At 64.8% G+C, this 20,520-nt stretch overlaps 6 protein-coding genes across 6 annotated transcripts in view; 3 read left to right on the top strand and 3 right to left on the bottom strand.

Moving 5' to 3' along the window:
• Positions 1–405, bottom strand: part of AMSG_06355 (uncharacterized protein) — a 1,302-nt gene extending 897 nt beyond the window's left edge. Inside the window, exon 1 of the mRNA XM_013901590.1 lies at positions 247–405. Within this exon, the coding sequence (XP_013757044.1) occupies positions 247–386 (140 nt within the window). The 5' untranslated portion in view covers positions 387–405. The remainder of the gene's footprint in view (positions 1–246) is intronic.
• Positions 406–1,429: 1,024 nt separating this feature from the next.
• AMSG_06353 (uncharacterized protein) lies at positions 1,430–9,929 on the bottom strand (the record flags this gene model as incomplete). Its single annotated transcript, XM_013901589.1, has 2 exons — positions 1,430–1,448; positions 1,480–9,929. The coding sequence occupies 2 exons, from the start codon at positions 9,927–9,929 to the stop codon at positions 1,430–1,432; spliced, it is 8,469 nt and encodes a 2,822-aa protein (XP_013757043.1).
• A 965-nt stretch (positions 9,930–10,894) lies between these two features.
• Positions 10,895–11,970, top strand: AMSG_06352 (uncharacterized protein; the record flags this gene model as incomplete). Its single annotated transcript, XM_013901588.1, has 2 exons — positions 10,895–11,918; positions 11,950–11,970. The coding sequence occupies exons 1-2, from the start codon at positions 10,929–10,931 to the stop codon at positions 11,968–11,970; spliced, it is 1,011 nt and encodes a 336-aa protein (XP_013757042.1). The 5' UTR covers positions 10,895–10,928.
• A 1,264-nt stretch (positions 11,971–13,234) lies between these two features.
• AMSG_06350 (WD repeat domain 65) lies at positions 13,235–17,324 on the top strand (the record flags this gene model as incomplete). Its single annotated transcript, XM_013901587.1, has 2 exons — positions 13,235–13,251; positions 13,454–17,324. The coding sequence occupies 2 exons, from the start codon at positions 13,235–13,237 to the stop codon at positions 17,322–17,324; spliced, it is 3,888 nt and encodes a 1,295-aa protein (XP_013757041.1).
• Positions 17,325–17,346: 22 nt separating this feature from the next.
• AMSG_06349 (uncharacterized protein) lies at positions 17,347–17,677 on the bottom strand (the record flags this gene model as incomplete). Its single annotated transcript, XM_013901586.1, has 2 exons — positions 17,347–17,510; positions 17,596–17,677. 2 exons carry the CDS (start codon positions 17,675–17,677, stop codon positions 17,347–17,349), a joined length of 246 nt encoding a protein of 81 aa, XP_013757040.1.
• Positions 17,678–18,632: 955 nt separating this feature from the next.
• AMSG_06348 (uncharacterized protein) overlaps positions 18,633–20,520 on the top strand; it is a gene marked incomplete at its 5' end in the record, with an annotated part of 3,563 nt that continues 1,675 nt past the window's right edge. The window contains one exon of the mRNA XM_013901585.1: positions 18,633–20,484. Within this exon, the coding sequence (XP_013757039.1) occupies positions 18,633–20,484 (1,852 nt within the window). The remainder of the gene's footprint in view (positions 20,485–20,520) is intronic.

Below are 20,520 nucleotides of genomic sequence, written 5' to 3'. Positions count from 1 at the left end.
CCCCCACCCCCACCACACACACACACACCACCCCCCCCCCCCCCACCCCACCCACCCCAGACAATGATGCAGTACGCCCACCTCCCAACCCCCCTGCCCTCCTACCCCCTTCTCCTGTCGCCCTTCTCCCCCTTCCCCCACCCCTTCTCCTGTCGCCCTTCTCCCCCTTCCTCTACCCCTCCCCTCTACCCCCCCTCCCCCTCCCCTCCCCTCCCTCCCCCCCCCTCCCTCACCCCGTCCACCTACCTCTTGTCCACCACCACCCAGTGACGCTCCACAGGCAAGGACGGATGCTCTTGCACCCCCATGTAAGCCCCACGCCGCATGTCCTTGATGTACCGCCGCACACGCAGGAACTTGCGGAACGAGATCCCGTAGTGCTCCATGCCTCAATCCGTCACGTCGGGTGTCTGCAGACGTACGTTGCCTTGGCTGGGGTGCCTGCCGAGGCTGGTTGCTCGTGCCCGCATCACCACCTCCACCTCCACCACCACCTCTCTCCCCCACCACCACACACCACCACCGCCACACATACATACACACGCACTCTCTCTCTCTCTCTCTCTCTCTCTCTCTCTCTCTCTCTCTCTCATACACACACACTGCCCCATGGACCCTGACGACTCGGGCGGCAGCTGGGAGTCCGGCGACTCGGTCCTTCACTCGTCCGACATGTACTCCGAGTACGACCACGACCACGACCACGAACACAACCACGAACACAACCACGACCACGACCACGAACACAACCACGGACACACGCCGTCACACCCCACCAACTCTTCCCCGCCGCATCCTTCGACTCGGTCATTCCTTTCCACGGTCGTTGCTGTCGATGATCCCTACGTCAACATCGCTGCCGCTGCTCTCCCCGACGACGCCGTCTGGGACGAGCTGGCTCCGCTCGCTCACAGCTCACATCGCATCGCCGCCCCGCTACCCTCGCTGGCTTCGGCTGCATCGTCGCCGTCTACTTCTGCTGCCACTTCACCGCTCACACGCTTTGCGCGCTCGTATCATCGCCCGCCGCCAGCCCGTCCCCTCACTCGCCGCCACGCCGCTGCCTCCCGCCCGCTGCTGCCTGATCCCGAGGCGCCACTCCCGCCTGCCGCCTCGTCGCCGGCCCTTGCGCTGATGCATGGGTCCGGCCTTCATGCCCGCCCAGCGGAGCTCTTTCGCGATGCTGTCTCTCTTCTGCAGCATGCCTTTGACCTCGCAGCCTCGCCCGATCGCACGCTCCCGACCCCGCCTACCTTGCCGGACCGCCGCCACCTCGCTTCGCACACCTCACCACCACTCGCCTCCTCGGCCCGCTCGTACGCGCGTGGCGCAGGCTCCCCTTCGTTTTACTCGTCGCGAAACTATGGTTGATGCTGGCTCGCTGCATGTGCCGCTGCCGCAAGCTTTTGGCACGCTGCGCCGACCCGCTTCATCGCCTTGCGCACGCCCTTTTGCACCCGCGAGCTCCGAACGCTGGACCCGCCGCGCGCAACAAGCTCGTTGTTGGCCGAAATGAGCTTGACCACCGCGGCAGACACTCTGTTGACCGCTTCGCTGTACGCCTGCCCGGCCTCCTCGGTCTCGCCGCTGGCCACCGCCACAAACGCGAGCGACTCGAGCGCGCTCGCCACGCCCCGCACGCAACCGGCCAGCTCCTCGCGCGTGGCACCGTCGGCAAAGCCCAGGCCCTCGGCCTCGGCAAGACCCAGCAGCGCCACCTTGGTCAGCATCACGACCGCGCCCACCGCACCATGGGCCAGATTGCTCATCTCGCTGTCGCCACTAACGCCGGCCACGTTCTCGGCGCATGCCTCCATCACACTCACTGCCGCCATGCTCGCGTCGCCCGGGCCGTCGAGTCTGCTCGCGCTCGCCGCCACGATCATCGCGCTCACAACCGCAGCCCATGCCGTCTCGGCTGCGCTCGCCGCCACCTCAGACTCCAGCAGCCGCTCAACTACCTCGTGTGCCTCCTCAGCAGCTTGCCACACCTCGCCCGAGAGAAGGACCCAGTCCCGCCCAAGCGCCGCCGCACTTGCCCGCATCGCCGACACCACACCCTCCACTCGCGACGCCACATGGTGCCCGGCCGCAAGCACGCTTGCCCTGGATCGGCTCGCCCCGCCCAGCCACACCTGCCCGATCGCATCGAGCAAGCCGCGCAGTGCCGCGCCGACCCGCGCCGCGCCCTGCTCGCGCGCCGCTGCATCGCACCACTCATCGCCGTCATCGTCGAGCGCCGCAAGCTCGGCAAGCGCCTCCACGTCGCTGCTCACGCGTGCCGCCAGCGCCGTCACCTCGCTACTCATCCGCGACGCCGCCTCTGACGCCGCCCGCACCGCCCGCACAAGCGCCATAACACGCGACGACACGGCACTGACAAGTTTGGCATCGCGCTTGCTGCTCTGCCGCGCCCCGCAATGCGCTGCTGCGTCCGCGCCGGCCGCGCAAAACGCCGTCACAACCTCGACGCCAGCCTTGCACACCCCACTCCCGACATCCGTCTCGACAGCATTCGCCAGCTCCACCAGCTGCGCCACGGCGGTCGCCAGCTGCTTGGCCGCGTTCTCGAGAGCGTCTGCCACACTGGCCTCAGTCTCGGCCCGCCCGAGCGTCTCAACAACGCCCTCCTCCAGAAATATCATCAGCGCATCCTCCGCCGCGGCACCAAGTGCTTCGCTCGCTCCAGCGCTCGCGCTTCCGCTGCTTCGGGACTGCAGCACCAGCCGCGTCTGCTTCAGCTGCGACCCGAGCGCCGCGCTTGCGTCCAGCGCCGCGCGCTGCCGCTGCGCGTCGACAGCACCGGCCTTCAGCTCACACATCAGTGAGGACACGGCGTCAACCAGTCGCTGCGACGTCGAGATCACCGCCGCTCGGCCGGCATCGCTCGCCCTGTCCGCCTTGCTCGCCTCCGCCAGGTCGACACAAGTCTCCACAAGCCTCGCCACCGTCCACGCCAGTGTCTTGCTCGCCTTTCGCACCGCATCCAGCACATCGCTGGCTGATGCAGGCGTCTGGCTCAGAGCGCCGCACACGCACTTGAGAACACCCTCGGTCGCCTCTACAAGCGTCCGCGCAGCAACGCCAAGGCGGCCTTGCTCGCACTTGGCAGCGTCAATGAGGCTCTGTGCTGCCTGCACACTCTCCACAACGTGGCTCTTGGTCTTGCGCACATAGTCCGAGTAGCCCAGTCCAGGGAGCACCACCGAGCTGTCCACCTCGCTTGCGTCGCCCACATACTTGCCCATCGTGGCAATCAGCGACGACCGCCACGCATGTGCGTCCAGAAGCGCCAGCGCGTCTGCTTCAAACACTTTGCGCACTTGACAAATCGCTTCCCCGCTCTTAGCCTGTGCCTTGCTCACACACTCCTTGTCCGCGCACAGCGGCGACGAGAGCACGCACGAGACGAGCGGCACAACCCCGTCCCGCACAAGCGTCGACAGTTCGCGCGAGAGTGCTCGCAGCTGAGCACGAGACGCACACACACCGCTCCCCAGCACATCTGCGACACTGCCAAGCGCCTCGCACACTTCGGCGCGAGCAGCCACAAAGTTCACGCCCATCGAGCCGCTGGCCACCACCTCAGCGTAGCCGCCCAGCGCATCGTCCACCCGGTCGATCTCCGCAAGAAACGCGTCCGCAGCCGCCGACATCATCGCGTCCAACTGCGCGCCTGCGTTTGTCTTGCTCGCGCTGGTAGCATCCTCTATCGCACGCAGCAGCTGCCGCGCCTGCACCAGCACCTCCAGCGCACCCACCGTAGTTGGTGACAGCAGGGCCACGCTCCCGCGTACCGCATCCACCATGTCGCATGCATGCTCCAAAGCGGCGCACGCAGTCGCCACAGACACAACTGCATCAACCGGCTCCGCGAGTGTCTTCAGCGAAGCCAGCGCGTCAACAACAGCAAGCGCCGCGCCACGCCCCAACCGGGCGAGCACCCGCCCGTCGCACACCAGCTCGCACAGCGCGGCCACTTCGTCGCCGGACAAGTCAAGAACCCACGATGCCTGCCCGCCGCTGGCCAGCAACCGCTCGCCGACCTGCGTGACGCTGGTAAAGGCGGGCACTGCCCGCCCCCGCCCGCCAAGCCGGCCGCGTGAAACGGCAGGCACGCACTCGATCTCCTCGGCCGCCGTCTTCACTGCCAGCAGCTTGCTCACCGTCGCCTTGAATGCCTTGCGGAACGCCTTGGCTTTGAGAACACCAGCCACTGGCTGGGTCGGTCGCAGTGCCTTGAGCTGAGTGTCACAATGTTTGACAACCTTCATCGCTGCAGTCTTGAGAGCAGATCCAGCCTTGCGCAGCATCTTGGCCTCGCCTTCACTCTTCACCAGCCATCCCGGCTCGGCCACGTCGGTCACCACGCCCTCCTTCAGCACCAGCAAGATGTCTCGCACTGCGAGCACAAGCTGGGTGTAACCCGCCCGCACATTCCGCGCCACCGCCCCGGGCGTGTCCGCCAGCTCCTTGAGTGTCGTCAGCGCCACCATCACCGCCTTGAACTCGCTGCTAATCGCCTCCCACACGGGCCGAGTTGGCACCACTGCAGGAGCCGGTGCCTGCGCACCCGCAGGTGAGCTCGGCGGCGTCGGCGCGACGCCTGCAGGCACTCCGCCAAGCACTTCAACACACCGCACCGTGCCCTCGACCCAATTCGCTAGCGCAATCGCAGACTGGACAGCAAGCTCGGGAACCTTGCCGTCGAGGCCTGGCCATGTCCCCGATCGCGCCGACGCCTCGCCCTGCCAACTCACCAATGGCATCATCCCGTTCAGCGTGGCCTGCATCGTCTCGCTGGAGTCAAGCACGCTGCGCAGTTCGCTCGCCACTCTCTTGTCGCTCGCGCGCTCCGTCTCGCCCAGCTCGCTCATCTCCAACCGCGCCGCACCCGCAGTTGCAGTCTCGACCGCGCGCTGGACATCAAGCCCGGTCTGGCCTGACGAGCCCTGCGCCGCCAGCACTGCAGCGTCAAAAGCAGCAAAGAACTCGTCAAACGCTGCCATCCAGGGCCCAGCATTATCGCGAACACTCTCGCCGGGCAATCCACCCTTACCGGCAAGCACGTGCGCGCGCGCGTCGTCGACCTTGGTGCGAACCTTGCTCACCAGCGCCGCTAGCGACGCCCGTAGCGCCGGGGCCTCTTGCGCGAGCTGGATCGTGCCGCGCAGGCCAACTACACACGTCGTGAGCGCCCGCATGACTTGCGCCACCAGCTGGGCCCCGGCCTCGACGTCGTTGAGTGAGGTCTCCGGGCGAGTGACGAGCTCGTCCAGCGTGGCCGTGACCAGCCGGGCACACTTGCGAAGAATCGCCTCGAGTTCGGAAAAGCCTTGCTCGGCCGTTGTCTTTCCGAGCTGTTCGCCCCCACCTCCATGGGCTCGCGGAATCGAGCCCGGTCCGTCACGCAGTGCAGCGTCGACAGCTTGCTCGGCAACATCCACAATGTCGTCGAGCGAACGAGCGCCATCGTCGCTGGTGTCGCTGCTCGCTACACCCGGGTTGCGGAGCTCGTCTAGCGCTTCCGACAACTCGTCTGCCAGAACGCTCAGCATACCAAGGCCGGGAGGAGCGGTCTTGAGCGTCGCCATGGCCGCCTTGCACTCGGCGATCCTCTCCTCTACGTGTCCGTCCACCGCAGACACAAGGTCGCGCACAACAGCGAGGAGAGCACCTAGCGCCGACAGGAACCTGAGCGTCACATTCTTGAGTCGCGCCACCGCCTGCTGCGAGTAGATCTTGGGCCACATCGCCATGACCGTTGCCACCAACAGGCGCGCGTCGACCACAGCGCTGTGGATGTCCATTGCCGCCCGCGCCGCGTACGACGCCCGTGCACGAGCGTTTGGCAGAGACGCCACATGCCGCGCCGCAGCGTACACCGCCGCCCCTGACGCCTCCAGAGATGACACTGTGGCGTTGTAGTGCCCCACGGCCTCGGCCAGCGACGAGCTCTGCGCCAGCTCACGCTCCAGCGCTGCCACGCTTGCCCGCGTGCCGGAGCCAGAGATTGCAACGCTGTCATCGTCCATGGCCTCAGCCAATGACTCCACGCCCAGCTGGTCGAGGAGCGAGTCGATGTCGGCAACGAGCGCGTCGGCCTGGGCCCCCAGCGAAGCCGTCGAGCTACCCAGCAACTCGTCATCGTCGTGTACATCGACGCCGGGCTCGGCTTCGGCCAGCGCCTCTAGCAAGTCAGCCACTGAGCCTGACGCAAAGAACGCGTCCGAACTGCAAGAGTCGGAGAATGCCGGCATATCACCAGACGTCGGGCTGCCTTCTCCACCTGCAGTCTGTGGCTCGTCAAGTGCTTCATCAGACGGCAGCGCATCGCAAACCCGGTTGCGAGCAGCATCAATGTCCGAGATGTACATGGCGATCATGGCTGCCATCGAGTGCTGGACCGCGGCCTGCTGGAGAACAGCCAATCTGGCAAGCGAGTCCGAGAACGCAGTCAGCTCGGCAGTCGGGGCGCCAGCCGCCGCTGCCACCACAGCCGAAGCATGTGCCACATACCGCGAAACGTTGGAGAACAGTGCGTCCGCAGCGCGCATCGACCTTGGCGCTAGCGCCAGCCGCGCAAGATCGCTCCGGAGCTCGCTGACGTCACGCCCTAGCGTCATGTGCATGTCTGACTCGGCCTGCTCGGCCACCACCAGCCGCGCCGCGGTGACCAGTGAACCCGCCAGTGTCTCCTTCAGATCGTGGGTAGCGAGCACATAGTCGCAGTCAAGGTGCAGCCAGCGGCCCAGCGCACTTGCACGAACAAGTACCTCGCTCATCTGGTCAGCTGGTGGTGCGGGCTGCGACGCCAGCCCGTTGGCGGTGACCAGCAGTCGTGAGACCGCCGAGAGCTGCTTCAGCAACACGAGATGAGAGCCATTCGAGTCCAGGATAGTGATGGCGTTGCGGAGACAGTGCCCGACACTCGCCAAGGCGCCTGCAACCGCAAGCGAGGCCTTGCGCAGCGCGGCAGCGTCGCCGTCGAGCCGCGGCAGCTCGGCAAGCACAGCAGCCGATGCGTTGATGAGGGCCAGACACGCGTCCCGGGCGGTTAAGGTCAGCGGCTGAACCTTTGGCCGGACATCGTCCACTGCAGCTTGGTATGCCGACAGCGACGAGATGATCGCCTCTCGTAGCGGTGGGACATTCACCGGCAGCTCATGCGGGAGCGACCGGACAGTTGATGAGACCACCGCTGATGCGACCTTGATCTTGGCGGCTACAACATGGTGGACCGGGCCGAGCTTGATGGCCGCAGACACAATGCCGACTGAACGCTGCAGCATGCGCGTGAGGTCGGGCAAAGCATTGAGCTCGACTCGCAGCGATGACGCCCGAGTTCGAGCCAGTGTCGCAAACGCGTCGTGCGCTGTCGCATTCGTGAGCGCTAACGCGGCAGCACTCGAGGCCTGAGCCTGGGTATCGAGCTCATCGACAAGGTCGGCGGCCAGCGGAGAAACGCCAAGAAGAGTGGCAAGCCTGGCGATCGCGCTGCCAGCACGCTTGCCGCTTGTCAATAGCGCAGAGGTTTGCTCTTCCGGAATGGCGATGGCGTCGGCAACTACGGCGCCGGCAGCCGTGTTGGCCCGCGAGGGGGGCGCCTCGGGTGCCAGCTCTTCCATGTGATGCAGGGCGTGGGAGGCGGCAATGAGGACGGCCCTCGCATCGGCAACCACGCTGCATACTGCGGCCGATGCAGCTTCCAGCAGCTCGGTTGCTTGCATCAGCTCTCCCGGGACTCGCCAACCTGATGCCTGCGAGGCCGGGACCCAGAGCTCGGCGTACGCGCCGTCAGCATCGGGCAACTGGCTCCGGACAAGGTGGGCCACGCCTGCAAAAGCAGCCAGACGCGCCACAAGCTCGTGCAACGCATCAAAGGCAAGCTCGGCAGAAGCAGCTGCTGCTTCGGGCAGAAGCAAGTTGGTCGTATCGCCAGCTGCCGCCATGACCAGCTCCAGCAGAGCAAGGGCAAGAGAAGCCAGCGCATCACGTGCCAGCTCCCCTGACGCTGCCATGACCAGTAGTGCATGGCTGGGGGATGGCTCGTCGCCATCGCTGACACCCGACGCAAGAGCCGCCTTCCCAGTAGCTGCGAGATCGGAAAACGGCTTGAGCGCAGCAGCAAGTGAAGCCTTGGCCGAGAGCCGCAACTTTTCCATCGTCGGCGGCGCGTCGTCGAGCAGCGGTAGAAAGTACATGCCACTGGTGAAGAACGTCGAGGCCGACGCCGCGTTCTGCAGTTGCAGCGCGCGGCCGAGAACGCCCTCCTCTTCTGATCCAGTGGTAAACTCCGTGGTAAACAGCGAGGTCGTCGAGGTGTACGCATCGACTTGCGGTGCAACGAGGAGTGAGTCCCACTGCTCTGAAACGTACGCTGGAAGCGAGGAGAGCGAGCTCGACCGAGCGACCGAGCTTGACGATCCGGCATGGTCCAGGCCACGAAGCCTGTTGAGCGTAAAGTGGGTTGGCAGTGCATGATTTGCCTCGAGGTCTGGCTCGGAGCGCTCGCTGTCGGCGTCGCGGCGCGAGGTTGGCTCGACAAGCGCGTCCCACGACGGCTGCGAGAGTGAGGCCAGCGAGGCGCACGAAGTGAGGACGAGCTCGGACGCGAGCGAGCGCCGGGTAGCCAATTGGACATAGTCGTTGCAGAAACCAATGATGTCACGGACATGAGCATCCGACTCGACGACAATAACCAGCGGCTCGTCGGCGTAGCTTGGATTGTTGATGTTGAAGACGACCGAGGGGCCGAGGCCGACGTCGCTGCCTGACACCGACTCGATGACGAGCCAGGCGGCAACCACAAGCTCGCGCGACCGCTTGGCATTGAGAATCTTAAGGCCCGAGCCTGAGAGGCCCAGCAGGCGCGGAACAAGCCGGAAGCGGCGGCCAGCCTTGACCCGTTCTTTCATGGGCCAGAACGTCCAGCCGTAATTGGGGTTCGACCGCACAAGCTTGATGTACTTGGAGAGAGCGAGCCCTCTCGGCGTAGTGGCAAAAGTAGCATGCTTGCGGGCAATCTTGCGGGCAAGCTTGGCACCTACATCTGCTGCCAGCTCAGGCGGGAGGAAGCAAGCAAGATCTTTGGGCTCTTGGGGGAGCGCATCGGGTGGCGCGTTGGCGCGCGGGCCGTGCGCAATCTGGAGCGCAAGACCGGCGAGGAGGATAGCCTCCTTCTCGGTAACCGGCAGGGCGCCCGAGGTAACTAGATGCGACGCTTCGCGGTATAGGAGGTGGAGCGTGGCGTCGGGCGCGTCGGGGCCGAGGTTGGCGAGTGCTTCAGCATGGGCCTCGATAAAGTAGAGCTTGCGGGTGAGGACGAGCTCAGCCGGGGCATCAGGCCAGGTCTGAAGCGACGACCAGGCGCGCTGAGCTGGGAGTGAGAGCGAGCCAACAAGCCAGTGGCCGTCGGCCTTACAAAACGAATACTCCTCTGGGTGCAGGACCGAGTCGTGGGCGGCGGCGATCTCGTCCACAATCTCATAGACCGACCAGGCCTCGTCGATGGGGACCGAGACCAGAGGGCCGTTTGGCCCGATGCGAACCGGGACAACGACTCGTCGGCAGAGGAAGGCGAGCGAGGTGTGAGTGGTGACGCCTGCGGCGGCGAGCGTAGCCTCGTAGTCCAGATGCCCATAGCTCTCGTCGGCGTCCTTGTCCCTGTCGGTGTCCGGAATGAGGCGATAGAGGCCCCAGCCCTGGAACGGCGAGTGCGGCGACGAGTTCTGTCCATCTACCGCCCCGTCAAGCGCAAGAGCCATCTCGTTGCAGGCCGAGAGTACGGTAGCGAGCGGCGAGAGAGTGACGGTCTGCGGCTCGCCGGCAGCCACCTGCCGTCCTCTGCCAGCATCGACCTCATACACCTGTACCTCGAGCGTGAGCGGCGTGAGCGAGACGTGGTATCCCTCGCATGGCTTGTGCATGCTGCTGCGAGCTGTCAACAGCTGTCTGGTTGGGCTTGTCCAGGCGGGTGTGGCCGAGGGCGGCGAGTGATTGAGGAGAAGTTGTCTGCAGCCAGGCAGCCAAACGCTTTCAGCAGCAAGAACAGGTTGACATGGAAGCGATGGGAAGGTACGATCAGGAGGGGAGGGAGGAGGAGGGAGGGGGGGGGGGACGGCGACGAAGGGGACGGGACGGGATCTGGACAACGTGATGGAAAAAGGGAGGGTTTGTGGCAACCTGGCGGAGGCTTGCTGGCGGTCCTTGCCGGTGGTGTCGGAGTTTGTGTCAATTTGTGTGTGGGTTGCCGGAGGACGCCCAGCTCGCCCCGCCACACGACTTGCATTCCGTACCGTAAAGGGCTCAGGGACACGCGGGTCGCCACAACACACACACACACACACACACACACACACACAAGGTAGAGGAACGACTGCTGCAAGTCGCTTGAGCCGCACCAGTCATACCCAGAGGCAAGCTCGCTTGGGCTGCCTCTCCTTGTCGCTGGCATGGCCCCGCGAGGTCGCCGCGATGGGTTGCATAGCCACGGCAGTCGGGCAGTGCAAGCGGCACAGACTGTACAGGCCACGCAGATCCACGATATGGCTGCCAGGCCCCGTGGCAGTCGAGGAGCTGGTCTTGGGTCACATGCTCCGCCCATGCACGAGCAGAGGCCGCTGTGGCCCACTCGCGCTCCGGGCGGCCGTAGTGGTCCCGGACTGCGCCCGCACCCACCCCCGCATCGAACGCATCCGCCTCCATCTCGTCACCCAGGCCAGCCGCCGCTGCCGCCGCACCCGCCGCCGCATCCGCTGCCGCATCCGCACCACCCGGGCCGGATGCCCCGGCACCCGATGCCCCCACCCCCAAATCGGCCACACCCGATGCAACAGCACCCCATGCAGCAGCTCCATCATCGGCCACCCATGCCCATGCAGCAGCAGCAACAGCAGCAGCAGCTGGGCCCGCCGCCGCTTCCAAGAATGCCGCTCCCGCCACCACAGACGCCCCGTGAAGAGATGGTGCGCGAGGAGCAGCAGCGGGTGATGGCGTCGATCCTGGCCGGTGGAAACGCTCCGGCAGAGGACACAAGCCGCAAGCGGCGACGCACCGATAGTGATGACGTCAACAACGAGAGCTTGGCGCCGGCAGGGCAGCGGAGGAAGCTGATTGTGTCCGAGGCGGCAGGTGCAGCTGCCGATGCAGAAGAGATGGAGCGCGAGTTTATGACCAAGATGCTGCTGGAGCGGAAGGAAGCCCTGCTCCGCCGCCGGGCCGCCGCCACCGCGGCACAAGCTGTTGACAACGGCTCAGGCTCGGGCACGATGGAGACTAGCGCGACGTCGTCGTCCACCTGCAGCTCAGACTCCGAGTATCCCGAGGAGTCCGAATCCGACTCGAATGTATGCGCAAGTAGCTCAGCTGACGAGTACTCGACGGCGGGGTCGTCAGAGAGCGGCGACGACGCCGCGGCAGTCTCGCTCAGCGAGACGCTCTTTCGGCTCCAGCGTGAGCTGGTCGACGCGCTGCAGGCCGGTAAGGACGCCGAAAAGCGGGTGCGGCGGGCGCAGGCTGTGCTGGACGCGGCCGAATCTCAGCGAGTTGCGGCACAGCAGCGAACGCAGGAGGCGCGTGAGGCGCTGGCGCGGACGCGGGCACTGGCCAGTGGCGCTGGATGGGACGACGGCGATGCTGATGTTGATCCACGGACGCCGCTGTCGGTGCTGATGACGGTGCGGGCGTGGCGGGTGGCGTCGTTCTATCCGCGACACCTAGTCCTGCATCCGGCGTTTACAGTTCGAATCGAGCCGGACTACCCGGTGTGCGATGCGTGGCTCGCCGGGCTCAGCTGCGGCAACGCGGCATGCCCCGATCAGCACCCGGACGACGGACATGTGACGGCCCACGGGGCCATGCTCGAGGTGTGTCGGTACCACGCCGAGGTGGTGCGCGGGACAGAGAGCGCGATGGCGGTGGCGGCGCGGCTTGCGCGAGAGGCTGCAGACGAGGGAGGCGCACCGCTGAGTTGTGGGCGGCGCGCTCGACCGCGCGCTGGCGGCGGTGCGGGCGTCGTACGCGGCCGGGGCGGGGCATGTGGTGGCGGCGCTCACTGGATCAGCCCCACTGGTTCCATGAGAGCGAGCCGCGGGGGTCTGGGCCGGGCGGTGCCGACTCTGAGCGTGGGGTGGGAAAGTCGAGGCGGCGCGGGAGCGGTGCGGCGCGAGAGGCTGAGCGCGGGAGCGGCGAGGAGGGCGGTGGGGGGCGGGTCCGCGACGGCGAGGCCGAGGCCGGGAGCGGGGTGCCGTTGAGGATGTTGTAGTCTGCGCCAGAGATGTTTGCACGGCCGCCGGCGGTCCGGGTCGGCGAGAGCACGCCGTTCTTGTTGTCAGCAACGGCGCGGTGGTACTTGTCGCCGTAGGCAAGGATGTTAAACTTGACGCCGGAGCGGTTGGCCTTGCCGCCATACGCTCGGTGGACCGGCTCGATTCCGTTGGGGTTGCCACTGTACGCGTCCGGATTGCGCGGTGGACGGTCGTTGTACTTGAGGATGTTGTAGCCGGCACGCGAGGATGTCGACGAGTAGCCGTCAACCTGCTTGCGGGCCTGGCCAGAGGCCGAGAGTGAGTGCGGCAGTGAGCGAGCCGGAGTGAGGACCCGTGACGAGTCCTCGCCGGCAGGCTGGATCTGGCGGCGGCCGCGCGGCGGGAGCGACGGGAGCGGGCGACCGTCGGCGGTGTACATGGTGAGAGGGTTGCGCGGCACGCCCTCGGCGGCGGTCTTGCGAGCGAGAGAGCGGCGGCGTCGCTCGGCCTCGGCCCGGCGGACGTGCTCGTCAACATCAGGCTCGGCGTAGCGGTGCTGGATCGGATTGTAGCGGACACGCTCGCGGGAGCGGACAGCCGGTGGGAGCGGCGGTAGGCGCGAGGCACGCGGCGGATCGCGGACTAGGCTCAGCGAGTCGGGCTTGTACGGATCGGGCGTGGGGCAAGCCGTGATGGGATTGAGCTTGCCCACAGACGATGTCTGCACGCCGTGGGCCTTGGCGCGAGCCAGACGCTTCTGGGCCACCACAGCCTCGCGGGCAGACACTACAGCCTCCTCCCGAGGATCCATGTACTTGTTGAGCAGGACGTTGAGCGAGGTCTGGTTGGCCGGCGAGGCTGTGCCGAAGCCCTTGCGCCTGCGGTACGGCTGTGGGACGTAGTCCTTGAAGCCCTCGGTCGTCCACACCTGGACCTTGTTCTGTACTTTGGGCCGGACCGGAGTCACCGGCGCCCTATGGGACGACATGGAGAGGGTGGGAGGGTGTGGGTGGTGGTATGGTGGAGGACAGTGAGGTGGGGGGGGCGGCTGTGTCTGTGGCCGTTGCATCGGCGCCTCCTCGCCTCCCCGCCCTCCCCACACCCATCCCCTTCCGCCCCTCCCCTCTACACAGGCACACACACACTCACTTACTCGCACTCATTTACTACTTGGATGCGATGAATGCGACTGGGTGGGCGGGCAGGCACACGTTTGGGTTGCGCGGAGATGTGGCCGGCAACGTGGGCATTCTCAACGACGGGCGTGTGGTGTACCCGGTCGGGTCGAACATTGTGCTGCACAAGCGCGGGTCCGAGACGTCGCCGTCGGGTGAGAGTGGATCGTCGCAGGCTTTTGTGGTGCGTGAGGCGTCGTCGCAGGGCGGCGGAATTACGGCTATGGCTGCGCCGCTGACTGGCGACTCGCCGAAGCGGTCGGAGCGGCTGATTGCCGTGGCTGAGCGCGGGAGCCCGCCGGTGGTGTATGTGTACGACTTGTCGTACACGCACAAGGGCAAGAAACCGCGGGTGTTTGTGGGCAACAACATCGAGTCGGACAGCTTTGTATGGGTGGCGTTTGACGCAGCGCAAAAGGCAATGATCACGCTCTCTGGTGCGCCGGACTTTGTGCTCTCGTACTGGCAGCTGGACAAGCCGTCTGCGCCGCCGCGGGCGTCGGTCCCTGTGACGACGACCGGGTCGGAGACGGCGACGATGGCCTCGTTCCATCCGACCAAGTCGGACATGGTGGTGGTGAGTGGTGCAAACCTGGTCAAGATGTTCAAGCTTCACAAGGAGGGCTCATTCCGCAACATGGGCCCCTCGCTTGGATCGGGGCCGACCAAGGTCGAGCTCGGCAAGTATCTCTGCCACGCATGGCTCAACGACGAGACGCTTGTGCTGGGGACGGAATTGGGCAAGATTGCGGCGGTGGTCAACTCGGAGCTGGTCACGGCCTCTCTCCCGTGTTCGCCGTACCACAAGATGGAGGCTGTGCCAATTTTCTCGATTGTGCCGTTCTCGAAGGGCTTTGTCATCGGGACCGAGGGTGGGCGGATTGTGATCTACGAGGCCGAAGCGCCGTCGTCGGGCTCGGAGCTTGTTTCGCGCGGCTTCTCCGACGTGGCCTCGCTCGAGCTCCCGTCGCACAAGGCGGTGAACCACATGGTCATCGGTGGGCCGTCCGACTCGGACCTGGTGGTGACGACGACGGCGTCGCAGCTGTACATTCTTCCGGAGTTCTCGACCTATCTTGTCCGCGACGAACTCGCGTTTGTGCCTGTCTCTGCCTCGTTCCACGCAAGCGTTATCACCGGGCTCGACACGTGCGTGCGCAAGCCACTGGTGGCAACGTGCTCGCCAGACCGTTCTGTCCGCATCTGGAACTACATGAGCAAGACGCTGGTGGTTGCGGCGCACTTTAACGAGGAGGCGCACTCTGTGGCTCTCCACCCGTCGGGCCACATGCTCTTGGTCGGCTTTTCGGACAAGCTGCGGCTGATGAACGTGCTGGTCGACTCGCTGGAGACGGTGCACGAGTTCCCGGTCTGCCGGTCGTGCAAGGAGGTGCGGTTCTCGCACGGCGGACAGTACTTTGCGGCTGCGCGCGAGAACAACTTTATTCACCTGTACAACACGTACACCTTTGAGTGCTTTGCGGTGCTCTCGGGCCACGACGGACGAGTCCGTTCGATCCAGTGGACGCCCGACGACTGCCACATCCTCTCGGCTGGGCAGGACGGAGCTATCTACAAGTGGGACTTTGTAGGCGAGACGGTCCGCGGCGAGGTCCACGTCCGCAAAATCTGCTCGTACTCGTCTGCGGCGCTAGCACCAAACGGTAACCTAGTGTACGCGGCGGGCTCGGACCGGCTGCTGAAGGAGATTACTGTCGACGGGCGCGAGGTCCACGAGCTCGACACTGGTGGAACGACTTACACCAACGTGCTCGTTGCGCCATCGAACCGGATGATGTTTGTCGGGACGGAGGACGGGACGGTGCGGGCGCTCAAGTATCCGTCGCCGACGGGCGAGTACCATGAGGTAGCGTTCCACGCCGAGGGCGTGACGCGGATGGCGCTCTCATTCGACGAGCGGTGGCTATTCTCGGCCGGCGCCGACGGCTCACTCTTTGTGGCCGAGGTTCACGACTCGGGCGCTCTCGGGTCGGCGCTGGGCAGCGGAGGCGCCGGCTCGGGCCCGTCGTCGGCGGTCGAGTCTGGACTCGGAACCGGCGTGGTCGGCCTCGGGCTCGGCGGTGGAGGTGGACGCGGGCTCGCCGGTACAGCGCCGGAGATGCAGCTCGACTTTGCCACCGAGGTCCTAGTCACGCCGGATATGCTCAAGGCCAAGGACGATGCGTACGCGCAGCTGCAGCACACGCTCAAGACGGAGCGGACAACGTGGGAGTTCCACGTCCGCAACATGAAGGAAGAGCGGAACAACATGGAGAAGGAGCTGCACCTCAAGTACCAGCACACCAACGACGAGCTCCGCGAAATCACCTTTGCCATGCGGCTGGAGAAGGACCAGCAGATGCAGCACTACGAGGAGCAGATCCACATCCTCAAGGAGAACTTTCGGCGCGAGCTCGAAAAGGTGCGCAAGGAGCAGGGTGACATTGCGCTCGCCTCGCACCGCAAGTACGAGCAGCTCGAGGCGCAGATGCACCGGCAGGCCGAGCTGTTTGAAAAGGAGAAGGAGCGGCTGCAGCAGGATCTGCAAGAGGCCTCGCTCGACCTTCAGGCCCGCCACCAGGCGGCGATGCAGGAGAAGGAGGAGGCGCTCGCCAAGCTCGAGCAGAAGATGAAGCAGCGCGAGCTCGAGTACATGGAGACGCGGCGGCAGATCGAGGAGGATGCCGACCAGGAGATCCAGGAGCGGATTCAGTTCTTTAAGGACCAGATCGACGACCGCGACAACCGCATCCTCAAGCTCAAGGGCCTTGTCGGCGTCATGCGCAAGGAGTTTACCCAGCTCAACAAGGCCATCGACGACCAGCACGTCAAGACGCAGCAGGCCGAGGACAGGGCCAACGCCAACCGGACCGAGACCGAGTCGGCCAAGAAGCAGATCGACGACCTGCAGAAGGAAATCGACGAGCGCAACGACACCATCAAGGACAAGGAGAACCGCATCCACGAACTCAAGAAGAAGAACCAGGAGCTCGAAAAGTTCAAGTTTGTCCTCGAGTACAAGAACAAGGAGCTCAACAAGCAGCTCGAGCCGCGCGACGCCCAGATCAACGAGCAGATCAAGCAGATCAATCAGATGGACGCCGAGCTGGAAAAGTACTACAAGAACAACATCACCCTCAAGCTCACCGTCGAGAACCTCGAGCTCAAGGTCAAGGCGCTCGAGAAGGAGATCTCGCACATGCGCTCGCGCCTCACCGACGCCCACGCCGTGACCAAGCGCTTCCGTACAGACCTCCACGAGACCGTCCAGTTCATTCAGGATCCCAAAAAGCTCAAGGAGCGAGTCAAGAAGCTCTACCAGAAGCACGTCACCCTCCATGTCGAGGAGGCCCGCGTCGACGTCGACATTCAGCGCGAGAACAACCGCCAGCGCGAGTACCTCGAGCGCTCCGTCGCCTCGCTCAAGCGCAAGCTCAACAAGGACGCCCAGCTCCACCGCGCAGACTCGGCCCGAGTCATGCAGGAGAACGTCGCCCTCATCAAGGAGATCAACGAGCTCCGCCGCGAAATCAAGCAGCTCCGCGCCCACAACCGTTCTGTCCGCTCCTTTGGCGCCTCACACCACCCGTACGGCGCCTCGTTTGCCGGCACAGACAACGGCCCCCCGCCGTCGGCCTCGGCCTCGTCGCTCGGCGCGTCCACCCCGGCCGCCCGCTCCCGCGCCACCGCTGCAGATGCTGCTGGCCGCCGCAAGCTCCGCCGCGGCATGTCACCCGGCTCGCTCACCGCCCGCAAGCAGCAGCAGATGCACGCTCACCCGCCGCACTCGTCCGCAGGCTCGGCTGCAGCCGCAGCTGAGCCAGTCACCGGCCTTCCGCCGGTCGCCCCGCGCTCGCAGCAATCGGTGCGCTCCTCGTGGTCGCGCGGCTCGAACCAGTGAGTCAAGTAGGCCGACCTTGCCCTTACGATGACTTGATCTTGTCGGTCTCGCCCGGGCCTGCGCCTGTGCCGCTGCCGCTGTCTGTGTCAGCTTGCGTCTGGCGGCTCTGCGGCAGATCGTCGTACTCGAGCAGCTCACGCACAAACGGAGAGCGGACCAGAAAGTAGTGCCACACCAGATACCAGCCTGTGGAGGAGGAGGGGAGAGGGGGAGTGAGTCGGGGGACGGAAGGAAGGGGAGCGTGTGTGTGGCGGAGGCGAGGAGGACGTACAGAGAGAGACGATGGCTGTGAGGACACCGAGGGCAAGGCCAGCCCGCCATGTTGCGTCTGCAGACGCTGCGATGCTCTCCATGAGAGAGAAAGCTGTGGCAGAGTCTCAAGTGGGGTGCGGTGAGGTGTGTCTTTCTCTGTCGTGGAAAGGGGTGGAACACCGATGCGAAGGACGCAATGGCACCGGTGGCGATGGCGCGATGGTCATCGATGGATGACAAGGAAGAGATGGGAGAGAGAGCAGGGGGGGGGGGTCGAGAGCAGGCATCGATGGAATGGCGAGGCTGAGTGCACTAGGACAGCACGGCGGGAGAGGCAGTGATCACAGCTCGATGCAGACACGGTGACATAGTAAACATTACCCGGCAGTTTGAAGGAAGGATGTTGTCATCGATCACCCAAAGACCTCAAGCTACAGATCGTGCACCTTAACTATCCTCCCAAGACTATCTGACATGATCTTGATGACTTTATCGCCGTGCATGGACAACGCAACACCCATTGTCGCCCACCTCTCCAACTCATACGCCGAACACTTGTTTTGAACAATCGTTCGGAGCGTAGCCAGAAAAATGCGAAATGGTCGTTTGGCGAATGACGATTCCCCAATGATCATCAGTAATCTACCTGAATGCCGCGATTTATGTCGCTTCGTACGGCCGTTTTGCGGTTGTTTGTTCGTATCGTTCGTTCTCTCCGTTCGTACAGGTCGTTTGTTCATTTCATTCGTTCACGTCATTCGTCGTTCATTTCATTCGTTCATTTCATTCGTCGTTCATTTCATTCGTTCACGTCGTTCGTCGTTCATTTCATTCGTTCACGTCGTTCGTCGTTCATTTCATTCGTTCACGTCGTTCGTCGTTCATTTCATTCGTTCACGTCGTTCGTCGTTCACTTCGCTCGATCACGTCGTTCGTCGTTCATTTCATTCGTTCATTTCATTCGTTCGTTCCTGGTCGTTGCACCCCCCGCACCCCTTCCCCCCCCTCTCTCCTCCCCCCCTCCTCCTCTTCACACTCCTCTCGCCCAGTGCAACCATGCCACTGGTCAACAACACGTCGAGGGAGCAAGAGCAGGCGAAGCAGCGCAAGGCGTATGCGTCGCACTCTGCGGAAGAAGTGTGGCGGCATATCGTGCCGGTGCATGAGCCGCGGAAGCCGGCGCCTGTCTACGCCGCCCTGCCTTCGGTAGCGGTGGTCGACGGGGTCTTTGACGACGTGATGGAGGAGCTCTCGTTCTCCAAGACCCAGCGGAAGATCATTTTGACGGCAGTGGACACGCCTGTGGCCAAGTGGCACTTTTGCCAGCGCTTTGTGCCTGCCCGCCGGCTGGAGGCGCTGCTGGCGACTCAGACGGGCGCTGCTGCTGACGACGAAGACTCTGCGGCGGCGTACGTGGCGCAGCTCAAGGCGTCGCCGACGGTGGAGATGGTCACTGCCATCCGGGTCTCGCTCGCCTCGCAGCCTGCGTCGTGGGTTGCCGAGTTTGTGGCGCTTGAGGGCCTCGGCGAGCTTGTCCGGATCCTGCAGGCGCTGGAGGCCAAGACCAACGAGCGGCGGTCGTCGCGCGACATCCAGACCCAGGAGGAGTGCATCCGCTCGCTGCGGGCACTGATGGACAACAAAGAGGGCCGTGAGGCTATTCTCACGTTCCCAGACGCGGTGCAGACCATCGCCATGGCGCTCGACTCGCCCAAGGTCGAGACCAAGACCAACGTGCTCGAGCTGCTCTCTGTCGTCACCGTCCTCCCGGCCCACAACGGGCACAAGCTTGCGCTGGACGCCATGACGGCGTACCAGGAGCTCAAGTATCCCAAGCTGCGGCGGTTCTATCAGCTGGTCAACGCGTTCAAGCAAGAGTCGTCGGTCACCTTCCGCGTGGCGGCGATGATGTTCATCAACACCCTCATCGGCATGTCCGAGGATCTTGACTTTCGCGTCCACCTCCGGTCCGAGTTTGTGCGACTCGGCTTTGAGTCGATTCTGGAGGAGATCAAGGCGTCGGTATCCGGCGGCCAGGAGCTTGACCACGACCTCGACATCCAGATCAAGGTCTTCCAGAGCCAGATGGCCGACGACAACGAGGACCTGGCGTACCAGTACAACATGGAGTCGATCGACATGACCGACCCGGAACAGCTGGCCATGACCATTCTCCGAGCCACCTCCAACTCTGACGCCTACTTTTTCGTCCTCTCCACCCTCCAGCACTTTCTCTCCATGCCCGACGACGTCGACCAGCAGTACAAGCTCTGGGGCGTGGTCGAGAAGCTCGTTTCGCAGATCGTGCTCCAGCGCGACGGGGTCGACCTCGACCGCGCCACCTTTAACATCGACGTCCGCGAGCTCATCTTTGCTCAGGAGAAGGCCGACTTGCTCGAGAAGGCTCTGACGTCTGCCAAGGACGCGACCGACAGGCTCGCCGCCGTCGAGGGTGCCGTCGCCAAGGAGCGCGCCGAGTTTGAGAAGCGGATCGAGACGCTCTCGTCGCTTGTCGAGGCCCGCGACGCCACCATTGCCAGCTTTGATGCCAAGCACAACGCCGTCGTCTCTGAGCTCGAGGCGGCCAAGAAGGCCGCCGCCGACGCCGAGGCCAAGGCTGCGGCCGCCGAGGCCAAGGCGGTTGCCGCCGAGGAGGAAGCCGCCAAAAAGGTGGCTGCAGGTGCAGCTGCTGGTGCGGCTGTGGGTGCGGGCGCGGGTGCAGCCGTCGGCGCTGCGGGCGCGGGTCCGGCCGCCGCCGGCGCTAGCCCGGGCGCTGCGTCCTGGCCGAGCGAGGCCGAGTACAATGCGGTTGTCGGCTCGCTTGATGCAACCGCCAAGGCCAAGCTCGAGGGCCACGTTGCCAAGCTCGAGGCACGGATCGCCGAGCTGGAGAAGGAGCTGGCTTCTGGTGGGGGAAGTGGGAGCTCGAGCGGTGCGCCGCCGC

The sequence above is a fragment of the Thecamonas trahens genome (assembly GCF_000142905.1).
Source record: "Thecamonas trahens ATCC 50062 unplaced genomic scaffold supercont1.28, whole genome shotgun sequence".
Taxonomy (NCBI): Eukaryota; order Apusomonadida; family Apusomonadidae; genus Thecamonas; species Thecamonas trahens.
This window is presented reverse-complemented; position numbering and strand designations above follow the sequence as displayed.